General features: G+C 38.0%; 1 protein-coding gene across 3 annotated transcripts in view; it reads right to left on the bottom strand.

Moving 5' to 3' along the window:
* Positions 1–923: 923 nt before the first annotated feature.
* gapvd1 (GTPase activating protein and VPS9 domains 1) overlaps positions 924–12385 on the bottom strand; it is a 47903-nt gene continuing 36441 nt past the window's right edge. For 2 of the 3 annotated variants that reach the window (XM_015400098.1, XM_015400101.1), the window contains 10 exons: positions 10492–10563; positions 10260–10388; positions 10048–10174; positions 9832–9944; positions 7014–7173; positions 5870–6057; positions 5376–5589; positions 5204–5276; positions 4434–4631; positions 924–4154 (listed from right to left, as the gene is read on the bottom strand). In XM_015400098.1, the coding sequence (XP_015255584.1) occupies positions 4014–4154; positions 4434–4631; positions 5204–5276; positions 5376–5589; positions 5870–6057; positions 7014–7173; positions 9832–9944; positions 10048–10174; positions 10260–10388; positions 10492–10563 (1415 nt within the window). In that variant the 3' untranslated portion in view covers positions 924–4013. The remainder of the gene's footprint in view (positions 4155–4433; positions 4632–5203; positions 5277–5375; positions 5590–5869; positions 6058–7013; positions 7174–9831; positions 9945–10047; positions 10175–10259; positions 10389–10491; positions 10564–12385) is intronic. The other variant, XM_015400100.1, reaches the window with a different exon arrangement.

The raw sequence follows: 12385 nt of genomic DNA, 5'->3' as shown, positions 1-12385 counted from the left end.
TTCTTTACATATTTTGTTAAAAGGCCAAATAAGGACTTCAAACCAAAAAAAAGAAGTAATTTTCTGTTTTGTTTTATTCTTGGATCAAGCTTTAAAGGGTTAATGTCACTCACACCTTCTGACATCTAGAGATTTACATTTTCTGCCCATTTCTTCTAATTATCACAAATAGTCTCCACCCATCAAATTTCATACTCTGAGCAGCTTCTAGTCTGCTAAAGAAAAACATCCCAACAGCATTATGCTGCCACCTTTATACTAGTTTTTGCCACATTAGTTGAGTGTGAAAAATGTCCAAAGTTTCTGCCCCAAATTTATTCTTGTCTTCCTTTCATAACTTGATAATTTTGTGGCAATAGAATTTCCAACCCGAGCTGTGGATCTTTGCAGCTCATCCAGACCTACCGTGGGCCTTTCTGCATCATCTCTGTAGATGTAGCGTTTCCGTCTTTATTCGCTCTGATATCTGCATGGTGTTAACCCTATTTTAAAGCTCTCCCAACATATCTTGGTCTTCTGATGGTTTTTTTCTCTATCAGACCTCAGAGGCCTTCATTAAACAGCTGGTTTTATACTCCAATGGTACAGTTGAACTCAGTTTTTTAATAATATCAGAACTTTTTCAATTTTTTTTAATCAATGCTGTCCTTTAAGAAATAGAAATTTCATTAGAGCTGCACTAAACAAGATGTTGTTTTGTATACACTGTGTATGGATTTTATAGGATTTTATTGAACAAATCTTCAGATTCCAGAAATTTTTAAAAAAAACTTTCAGAATCTTTTTTTTTCCTTTTTACACCACCTCTTATTGATAAGTCACAGAAAAAGCCTATGAAAATAAACCAAACTAAATGTGAAAAAGTTATGGACACATTTAAATGAATCTACATAACCTTGTTTGTATGGAGCAACATTTAAAAAAAAAAAAAAAAACACCTTTGGCACTTTAAATTTTAAACAAACTTCAGCATCTCGCAGCAGCTCAGATATTTTGAGCGTCACAAAGATCCAATCTAGCCACTGGCTTATGCTGCTAATTAACTTTACTCACCAATATTTGAATTTAAATGAACAATTAAGAGATATCATCAAGGGACACTAAGCACTCCAAGAACATGTTCATAATGGTAAAAAGATGGGTATTAGAGGAGGCAGCCGGTGATGTAAGGAGAGCTTTTAGATGAAGGGGGGGATCTCTCCAATTACAACCCACTGAAACTCTAGTCAGCAGTAATGAAATGTTTGCAGAGACGTTGCCATTTGTGGATATTTCTCCTCTGTTGCTCCCACTTACAATTATATGCAATGCAAAGGCTTGATAAACTTTTGCAGCCATTGTGTGAATCACTGCATACCGTCTGAAAAAGTCACAGATGTTTAACATTGTGTGAAAAAGTGTTTAATCAGGTAGAAATAAAGGTTAAAAAAAAAGGTGTGCATTTTGTATTTGTTTTGAAAGGAGAAAGGACATAATGCATTGATCACTGCAAAGACGAATCAACTTTCCCTGCATGGTGGTGCAAGCTTCCAAATGAATAAATCTGAAGCAAAATGTAAAACTTTTACTTTTTTAACTGTACCAAAAGCAGAGGAGCAAAGCTCTGAACTCTTTAGTACATTTGGTCGCTAACACTGAAGGCTCAAATTTCATTTGCAGAGTTGTTTTTCTTTCGTACGATAATTTGTTTTCTTCATGAACACTGTTGCTGTGATTGGCTGTCTGAGGACACGCTGACACACGAGGCCAGGTCCGAGTAATTTGATCCGATTTGTGGAGTATGTATTCCCCAATTAAAGTGACATCACATAAAGCTAAGTAGTATAGATGCAACCTGCAACTTGATTTTCCAGTGTGTGGTTTTCTCATTGGATTCATTACTCTGACTGCAAGGAAGAGCAGTGCACGTACACAGAAAACCTGTTCACGAGCTGTTGGGGACGGGTATTAAAGGAAAAAAGAAAAAGGAAAGCTAGTTTGTGAAGGTATCCAATACCAGTTCTTCAGCTTAAAAGAGAAACACAGTGAGATGCTTAACTTTGCAATTCATTTTAATCACATTAGTTGAAGAGTAAAGGCAAAAATGCACCGCTCCCTGTCGAATCGTCCAGGAAAACAAGTTTGCTTTGTGCAAAATATACCAGTTTCTGATATGCATGTATCGCGGACACAAAAAGAATGCTTTGCATCCTCTTGCAGGTTCAGCTGCAGGTCTGTGGCCCATTCTAATCCTATTCTACAGTTCATGACGACTGAGACTGCACAGACCGAACAATGACTTCATGCAAGAGGAGGCAGAGGGTCGACAAGTCGCACAAGCCTCTCGCACACCTACATTCATTCTACACCAATCACTTTAGCATCAACTGCAAGTCAGTAACAAGTCAATAGTGTTTTTTTTTTTCTTTTCCGTTTTTAGTTTTTGGACCTTTATCCTACTGTGAATTGTGCTGTCGTAACTGGGGAAAAAATGGATTATTGTAAACTATAATACAAATGGCACAACTGTGCTGAAAAATGAAGCAGGATTTAAAAGGGGAGGAAAAAAGAAAAGAGGGTTTCAGTCATTGAATAGTTAACATGCTTGAAACAGCTAGAAAAATACAATGATAACGAGCCATCACACCACACCATAGCTGGGGGAGGACAAAAAAAAAAGAAAAGGAAAGAAGCGCACATAAATAAAAGTCCCTTTTGTCGAACTCATAAGGAGGTAGAGATCCAAAATAGTTTACAGATGCAAAAGTGGGAATCTCAGGTATAATATTACAAAACTTACTATAATACCATCGCCAAAGGTCATTTCGATGAAGGATGGCGGCACAAAAAACATCACAGTATTTCAATTAAATATTCATTTCTTCTATTTTTTATTTTTAACCAGTGTAAAGGTGATCAGCACGTCTTTCAATTAATCCGATTGTAGGCTCATTGGGTATAACTCTGAGGTAGGTTGGGATTTTTTTTGTTGTTCCGACTTACGTGCTTCAAAAAGGACTGAGCCAGGACGGTAAGAAGTGCGGCGATGCCCACGTTCCAGCAGGGGGGGAAATGGTCAGTGACCCAGTGGCGAGTGGACGGGCGGGGAGGGGGGAAAAGAGCATCTATTTTAGTTTAACAACTAAAAACCTGTAGAGCACCCCACATCAAAGGCACTATTTCTATAGATCCATAAATGCCACTGTTGCTCTGTGCATGAGTTAACCCTGTACATCACAATGCTAAAGGTGCCTTCCTGACGCAAGCGGTCCAAATGTTTCAAATGTTTTCACTATAACCTCAAGACATGATATGCATTGTTATTTTTTATTTTTTTCTTCTTAAAGTTAGATAAAGCATTAAATAGAGCAAACTTTATAAATATCTTGTGTGTTAAAATATGTAGGCCCTTATATTCTAATTATTGAAAGTTTGGAAAAGAAGTTGCCGTAAATCATGAAACAAGCTGCCCAAGTGTTGGATGAGCGTGTGGTGAAACGTGTGTTGATCTCAGTGTGAATGTCATTAAATCCCATCAGCAGCTATAACTGTGAATCACTGCAACCAAATGCAGTGAATTAAAAGTTACACTGTAGTTCATCCCTCAACTCGAACCTGCGTGGGAAACAAACAAAAACAAAACAGCGATCATCACCAAGGAGGTCTGGTCCCTTTAGATAAGATTATATTTTACATTGATTTAACCTCATATTATTGTGAATACATAAAATTCCTAACATATCCAACAAAAAAGGGAGGAAACCTCAAAAAAAGAATACAAGGAAAATTTGAAATCAGATTTAACCTTACGGTTGCATGTTTCTCCCCCACCTCAGCTAAGATCTGGATTTGTCCACATACGTACAGTAATATATATTTTGTTATCTCTCAACGTCTCTGGCTATGTACAAGTTATACAAATTCGGAGCAGGGCTGAGAGCCAGCTTTTCTGCAGTGGGAGCAGTTGGCTGGGAAGTCTCCCAGTCTCCCGGCTCCTTCCCCCGCAGTCTGCCCGTACAGGTGGCTGTTCTGCTTCACTTGCGATCGTCGATGGTCTTAATGAATTCCACCGCAGCGGTGAACTGCATCCACCAATAGCACTCCTCCCCACTCAGCCGGCTGGCGTAGAAATTATTGATGTACTGAACGGTGGACAGCAGGCAGGGCGGGTTTGCCTGGAGGGGAGGAGACGTTGGGATGAGCCCACATTAAGAGCACGAAAGAGGCTCGTGCAACGGCGTGCAGATAATAATCACAAGCGTGTCAAAAACAAAATATGCAGGCAGATTTCTGAAGCGGGCAGCAATTACAGTCAAACAGAGAGAGATTTTCAGATAATCATTCTTAATCTTCGCTGACATGAAGTCGTCAAATAAATTTGGAAAGAGAAGTTTAAGAATTAACTGCTAACTCGGTCCAATGTCAGCCGGAACAGCGGAGGAATAAAAACTCACTCTTATGAGGACGAAGACGAGGACTGGGACGAAGTCGTCCGCTCCTGGCACAGAGTCTTCGTTGGCGAGACTCAGCAGATTCATGATGGTGGAACACATGCGCAGGATGCACTGGACTTTGTCTCGTGGCGTCTTGTATGCGTTGATGGTCCTGATCTCAGCCTGTGCTGAAGGCCAGGGAGCCTCTTTAAGGTAAACCTGCAACCAGGAAAGGTTCTCTGTCTATAAAGGTCCATCTCAGCAAGTTAGAATATCAACAGAAATATATATATATATGTTTATTTATGTATTTATGTCACTCAGGGACATACTTTGAGAATTATTTGAATAACTTTAATAAATTAATGCCATTGAAAAATTTTATTCAAGCTGTAATCTAAACATAAAATGAGGTTAATGTTTTCTTAAAATAAAGAAATGTTGCTTTACTTGAAGCATATCTTATAGTGCAAATTTTATCATTCATCCATAGGTTTACCTTCCACACAACTTTCCAGTTATAAGCCTGGATAAAGCAGTTTGTGGCACCTTGTCAGCTGTATTCTTCATAATAGTGTAGCTCACAATATTTCTCTCTCAAAATTCCTTTTAATTACTTTTACTTAATATCATAAATGAAAAAACAAGTTCTTTGTTTTAATACGTTGGAACCCCTACTTTTTTACATTAATGAAGCTAAAAACTGGAGCTAAATCGTTAATCTTTTAAGTTTGGCTTGTTAAGATGAATAACTTGCAGTGGCCAGACGGGGAAAAATAAGAGTAAAATACCTCTGGGATTTGCAGAGCTCTATGATTTGCTGTCACAACCTTTGAAAGCCGCTGGATGTGTTCATGGAACAGCCTGCGTGCGACAAAACACCGTTTTAGACAGCGCAGCACATCCAGACACATTACACACATTAGCAGTTTACCTGACAGAGCAGGTACAGGAGCTACTCACTGGTCTCTGAGAATATCTCCATCCTGATTGGGGTAGAAGGCCAGTTTGAAGATGCGGTTCATAACGCTGCGCTCGATGGCCATCTGGGCGTCCTGCAGCTGGTCCTCGCTTGCAAACTGCCAAATGGCATCACGGGCCATGGCACCGTACAAGTAGCGCAGGAAATCCTCCACTGCTGCAGTCTTGTCATCAGCTGCTGTGCACCCCTGGAAAGCTTGAGGCAAGCACAGGAACAACAGTCAATGCTTGAGTGCCAAAAACGTGTCTTACAATGATCTAGAGCCACTAAAAAAAAAATGGAAAATAAAGACAAAATGAAGGATGATTTAGGTTTTATCATTTAATCTGTAAAACTTGTTTTAGTGTAGAGTCTGGCAGAAAAAGGGTGGAAATCATGTATAACGTGTCAGAGATGTGAAGGACTTGGTGAGGTTGTGAGAATCGCTCATCTGAAGGCTGGTAGGTGAAAAGGAGGATGAAGATGGTAGAAATACCTTTAATGAACTCCAGCATCTTTGTCTCCATATGTTCAAGAAGGAGGCGAACGCAGACTGTGGTGAAGTAGCGGTTTGCCACCTCCTTGTCTCTCAGGACCCTCTGCAGGAGCCTCTCCAGGTGGGCCTGGGATGTCTGCAGACCCTGGCGACACCTGGTTAGATAAGCTATGTACGGAGCCCGCTTTCTAAAGAAACACACAAAAACTAACATTTAGTAACAATGAATAAAAGATGCATCTTTAAATACCATGAAAAACTATGTTGAGTTTCTCATTTTAGTGTTCATCCCTTTTTAAATCATAACTATACTACAATCCATCACATTTGTCCAACTGAGATATATGATTAATTGATGTTAAATGAAAATGATATACTTTTCTAGCTTTCTCTCTTTTTATACATGCTAATACCTGAATATGGGTTACCTCCTGGTAGAACAATTTTTTAGTGACTACAATTTTGTGCCTTTTTTCTTTTAGACTTAGACAACATTTATGTTCATTTTTGTATACACGAAGTATGTATAAAACAAAATTTGGTTTTGTACAGCTCTCCATTTCCATTTTCTTAAAGTGCAGCAGTGATCAAATGTGGGGGGAAAAAAACATGACTTTTTTGTAAAAAAGCTCAGACAGATAGGATAAAGGAAATGAGAGAACATAAATGTTCAAGTATTTGCAAATATTGATATGACTGGATTAATGTCTGGGCTTTGACTAGGCCATAATAACACATGCATGAGGTCTGAGGTCACTGCTTTGGTTGAAGGGGATCGAGTCCAGCTCTAAGCCTCTGACAGGTTTTCTTCTGGAATAGTTCTGCATTTATCTCCATCAACCTTCTAATCTCATCTCAATGTCTAGATAAGATTTAATCTCAGTATGAATTCAGATTTTCTGAGCAGACCTCCAGTTGCTATGCAACTTCTATAGGTAATTCTCAGACTTTTGTTTGATAAAAAATGTAAAAAGTTCCTTTTCCAACCAATGTACCACAATCTGCTGATAATAAAATGCATTGACCCTTTTTTTTTTAAATTATTTTAGTAATTTTAAGAGTTAAAAATACTTTAAGGTTCTGTACCAAATCCAATATATAAATATTAGAGACCCTTATGGTCTCCTAAGGAGTTCTGAGTTACCTGTAATCCTCTGCGATGGCGGCAAGCAGCTTCCTGCAGGTGCGTGCATCAAAACGGCTGACGCAGCGAGTGGTCTCCTGAATCTGGGCCATCTGGTTCTTATCCTGAAGGTTGATGGCCTCCGCCAGCTGGATCTTCAGGAAGCAGACGATTTCATTGTCTGGGGGAAACAGGACAATGGAGACAGAATTGATTCAGCAGCCTATTAACAACAATCTTAAACCCCCCCACCGCTAATCAGCTAAGCACCAAGAGAAAACTTTTAGCGTTTTCTTTAAACTTAACATCACTCAGCTGAAAATGTATTCTTGAACAGGTTGATGATGTTAGCCTATCCTATGGCTAAAAAGGTTGGTGGTTCAAAGGACACTTCAACATTGAAATTTGAAACAATACATACAAGGACTTAGTAATGAATTTTGTTAAAATTATAATGGCTGCCGAAGAAATCCTTGAAAGGTTGTTATTGTAAAGTTTCATGCTGTTGCATTTTATATATATATATATATATATATATATATATATATATATATATATATATATATATATATATATATATATTTTTTTTATCTATTCATGCAGACGATTTAATACACAGCAGGCGATTGTATCGTTAAAGCTTACACAAAGCGTCGAAACTAAAGTAAGGTTAGAATCTGGAGGTTGTGCAGACTTTTAGTTTTGCCTTCGGACAGTTTGAGGAATATGGATGTTAGCCAACATTTTAGGCCAACACTCAGTTTCCTACTTTATTGTACTCAAAGTAATAGTCAGTCACGTCTATTTTTGGAAGACAAATTGCATCTATAGGTGTCAATGAATCCACTGGTAGCTTTGATAAGAGTCAGAAAAACGGGACCGAACAGTCATCTTTAAAAATAGGGACATAGGAACCCCTATTTCATCATTCTGCTTTATTCTATCTGTATTCTCTCACTGTGCAGAATCTGTTAGTTTAATCTCTAACGTTATGCTCTCGCTGCTTTTTCCTCATAGTAGCTTCGCCTCATCTGTTCCTGTTTGGCTGTGAAACCATCCTGGGGAGAAATATCAGCTGTGCTTCTGCCATCAACACCTTTGTTTAGGATGTTGGAGATTGGCCTGTTTTTCAGTGTAGTCCTGTTTCTCTGGCTGTGACTGGCTGGATGTGCTCTCTTCATCCTCTGACATGGGAGTTGGCTCAGAGCTCGTGTGCCTGGCTGTGTGTTTCCTAGGTGGGGTCGCGTTTTACAGCTGCTTTTTGTATCTCTGCTTCTGTCTCCTTGAACCCCAGTTAGCAGATGGCCGCTCACACTGAGCCTGGTTCCGCTGGATGTTTCTTCCTGTTAAAAGGGAGTTTTTCCTCTCCACTATCGCTACAAGCATGCTTAGTGTGAGGGATTGCCTACGAGTCAATGTGTGGATGCAATCAACTGGTTTTCCTTAGATAGAAAACTTTGAATCAATTTGACTGGATGATCTGGTGAACTGTAAAGTACCTTGAGATGACATGTGTTGTGAATTGGCGCTATAGAAATAAACTGAACTGAAAATAAAGAAGCATGCTGAGTGAGTGCAGACATCCTTTCTGTTAAACGGCATCTCAACAGGTGGACGTTCTTCTTTATGGAGAATTCCCCTGGGTTTTCCAGACGTTGTTTAGTAGAGCGTGTTTTAATTTGAATGGTGAATATAGAAGGAAAAACATATGATTAATGCAGAAAACGAATGAGCAGCTCAGTTCAAATGACCTCAAATGCAAAAAAGGGGGAAAATAAAACAAGAAAGCATAAAAGAAAATGATCGGTTTAATGGTAACCTTAGAGTAATCGACAGTTTCATAACAAAATGTTGCCTCTGTGAATTAAAAGGCCAGACTGTCCAAGAAAACAGACAGTGGAGTGAAATGATGCAACATTTCATGAATCGGTGAAAGTATGATTCATCTTTTTGGGTGTAGCGGCTCCAGTTTTTCAAACGATGCCCAAAACAGCAAGTTTAAGTTGGAATACAGCGTGAAGCATTGTGGGTCAGGCATCCCTCCATACAAAGGTGTCAGTCCTTTCACTGTACCACAGGGATCATAATGAGGACCAGTCAGCCTGGACTAGGACACTTACCAGAAAACAGTCTATTCTGGTAAACATTTTAAAAGTAAAATCTGTAGTTTATTTTTTTAAGGTTCATACTTTAATTATGTGTGTTGCTTTTTAACACCAGTAATGTTAGCGTACTTAATCAAGGTTAACGCCCGTGATTATTACATTGACTCTAGATGGATTTGACCACAATGTCCAGTTTGGATGAGTAAATTAAAAGAAAGAGTAAAATTTTTAAATGATTTTACATTAAAAGTTCCCAAATTTCTTACATTAAGAAACAAATATACTCTTTGCTTTTTTTTTTTTTTTTTTTGGAGGCTAATCTGTAGGGTTTACGGCTGCAACTAACGATTATTTTGCAAATCGATAAATCTGTCGATTATTTTTCCAATAATAATCGGATACCCCAAGGTTCCTCAAAAACGTTTTTTTTTTTTTTTTAGAGTTAAACCAGGTGAAACTAAATTTTTCCACTTGAAGAGTTCTGGATTTGTTTTATTTTTTTTTATTGTAAATGCAAAATGTTTATACCTTTTTTTTTTTTTTTACAATTTTGGTATAACCATATATAATCCTCTAAGTGGTTCGCTCTGTCAGCTAAAGGCATGTTTTAAAGTCTATAATCCAGTTAATTATTAATTTAATCGTTCACTAAATTAGTTGTCAGTAATGAACAAAAATATAACAGAAGGCTATTGGAGTGCTAATGGAAATCACAGATTATGAATCAGTCCTACCTTCAGGGTCCATGTGATCAGGGAGTCCATTACGTGTGCTTGTTGGTGCCATAATAGGGAGAGCCACAGAGTCAGCAGAGCACAAAGCCAACCTTAGCTTCTTCTTTGCATCACTGCAAGAAAGTGTCCAATCCAGAGTGAGGATAGGTAACTCTTCAGGAAAAACTAATTAGAAAAATAAACTTTAGTTTTTCAGGATGATTTCAGGTGTTTTACCTAAAAGAAAATTTGGAATCGTGCTGCTGCGCCGTCTGGCTGGCTGAGTCTGGTAGATCATCTGCAGAAATATTCTGCAGAGCATCCTCTCTGGGAGGCTCATTCACATTGTCTTCATCGCACAGACCTGTAAAGATACAAACAATCAAAGACAATTACTGAGTCTTACATTTTTGGTGCTGTTCACAGACGTATCAGTTTTGTTCACGAACCTCCTGAACCGTCATAAGAGGCTCCTCCTGTGGCTCCGTCACTCGGACTGGTCCTCTTGATGTTCCTGTACTTGTCCAGAATGTCCTCGGCTGCCTGGGCTTGAGAGTTCTGTCTTGGCACTGGGTCATCTGGCAAAGCGCACGGCAACAAACGGACAGCGTTAAAGCAAACCAACCAATATAAGGAGTGTTTCAGGTAAATAAGGATTTTATAAAACAAGCCGCCGCTGACCTTGTGGAACACGATCCTGAGGCGGATCCTCCTTCTCATGTTTGTCCTTCTTCCTGAACGCTGTGATGGGAGCTGTGCAGGAGACATGTGATGAGAGACAGCACTGTTATCTGCTTACAGACGGATCTAGAATCACCACTGGATGGTCACTAATAGAAAACATTGGTAATAACTTATAGGTTGATTTGAGATGAAAGTTCTCACTTTGGACACGGTTCCAGGCAGAACTTTACATTCTTATATGACTGGAATGAGTGACATTTTAATTCTGGCCTTTTTGTTTTTGATTTTTTTTTATTTAGGGTGGGCTAAAAATACAACAACAAATCTTTAATGACTAAAAAAAAATCTAGAATTATTCATTCAGGCTGAAACGTGCATAAAGCACTTCTATTAAATAATAAAGACATATGTCGACTACATGGTTTAGGGGCAATATTCTAGCTGTATCAGCCATACATAGAGTGTCTTTGATGAAAAGCTTGATCCACAGGGGCAGATCTATTCAGTCTGTTTCTATAATACATTCAGTGTAAATAAAGATTTACCCCTAATGGGCATCTTTCCTTTATATAATAAATCCAGTCAATTTAAATTTTTACAGTTGATAATTTGTTATTAGGATGGAATTAAAGACTGTTTACCATTTTTATGACTTTCTTGTCTGACCTTGTACTAATCTCAAGTTTGGATGTACATGCTTACATTAATACAAATCATAGTTATTTGTAGAGAGGAGTTTATGACAACAAAATGTCAAAAATGTTAAGGTTACAACTTTGGGGAGGCTGAGAACATTTAAATAATTTCCAGCTTTCCAAGACAGCTTTTGCTTCTTGTTTTCTACTGCCTCTCAAACATACAACTGTATTCCTGTAAGCCTTTGAAACCAAATTTTTCCTCTTCAAATGGAAGAAAAATTATTAAAATAACAGATATTAGAAAGACAAATTGACTAACATCGATTCCAAGGAAATAAACAAAACCTTTTCTTCGTTCAGAAGAGAGGAATATTGACTCATTGGATCACAAGAACAAGAAGTATGTTTGAAGAAAGCTTTCTACTTTAGAAAGATTGCACCAACTGCCAGGCATAGTGGTGGTAGCGGCATGCTGTGGGGCTTATTTTGCTGCCAGTTGGCGAACTGCCAAAAGTGAAGATGTTCCAAATGATCTAGCAGGGAAACTACCTCCAGGTTCTTCAGCCTCATCTTAAAAGCTACTTATAAGTTGAAATTAAAGAAAATATATCATGAAATAGATTCAGTGAAAGTCTAAAGTAGTAAGTAGATCAAAAAGTTATCTACCACAGTAAGCCCCAAACACTTTCTCCATCATCTTTCTCCAAAAATAACAATGCGACAGTCAGGCAACCCCTTAGAAATATATATATATAATGACTTGACAAGTTATTTATCACAATAAAGTGAAGTAAATATGTTCATTTATAAACCAGCAAAAAAAAAAATAAAAATCATAATTTTGAAATTATTTCTAATTATTTAATTCGACATTTCATATTGTATTGGTACATTTTAAATTGTAGTGGTACATTTAATCTTCCATATATTTAATAAATGAATAAAACAAATTAAACTTCGGGTGACTTATTTTATTTTCCATTCACAGACATCCCAAGTCCCAAAAACTAATTTCATAGTCCATAGTAACTTGCATAGTCCAAAATCCGGGATAATATATCCGAATCACGGGCATCCGTCAACATCTATCTATATCAGGGAGAATCCCGGAACTTCTGGCAGACTTGGGATGTCTGTATTCATTTGACGGAAAATTAACAGTTATGTATTTGATGATCCATTTTTGCCCTCTATACTACTGCGATCTCATCACAATGATTGTGACAAAAGTCTTGTGAACCCTTGGTGTTTGG

The sequence above is a fragment of the Cyprinodon variegatus genome, unplaced genomic scaffold (genome assembly GCF_000732505.1).
Source record: "Cyprinodon variegatus isolate N-32 unplaced genomic scaffold, C_variegatus-1.0 Scaffold1070, whole genome shotgun sequence".
Taxonomy (NCBI): Eukaryota; Metazoa; Chordata; class Actinopteri; order Cyprinodontiformes; family Cyprinodontidae; genus Cyprinodon; species Cyprinodon variegatus.
This window is presented reverse-complemented; position numbering and strand designations above follow the sequence as displayed.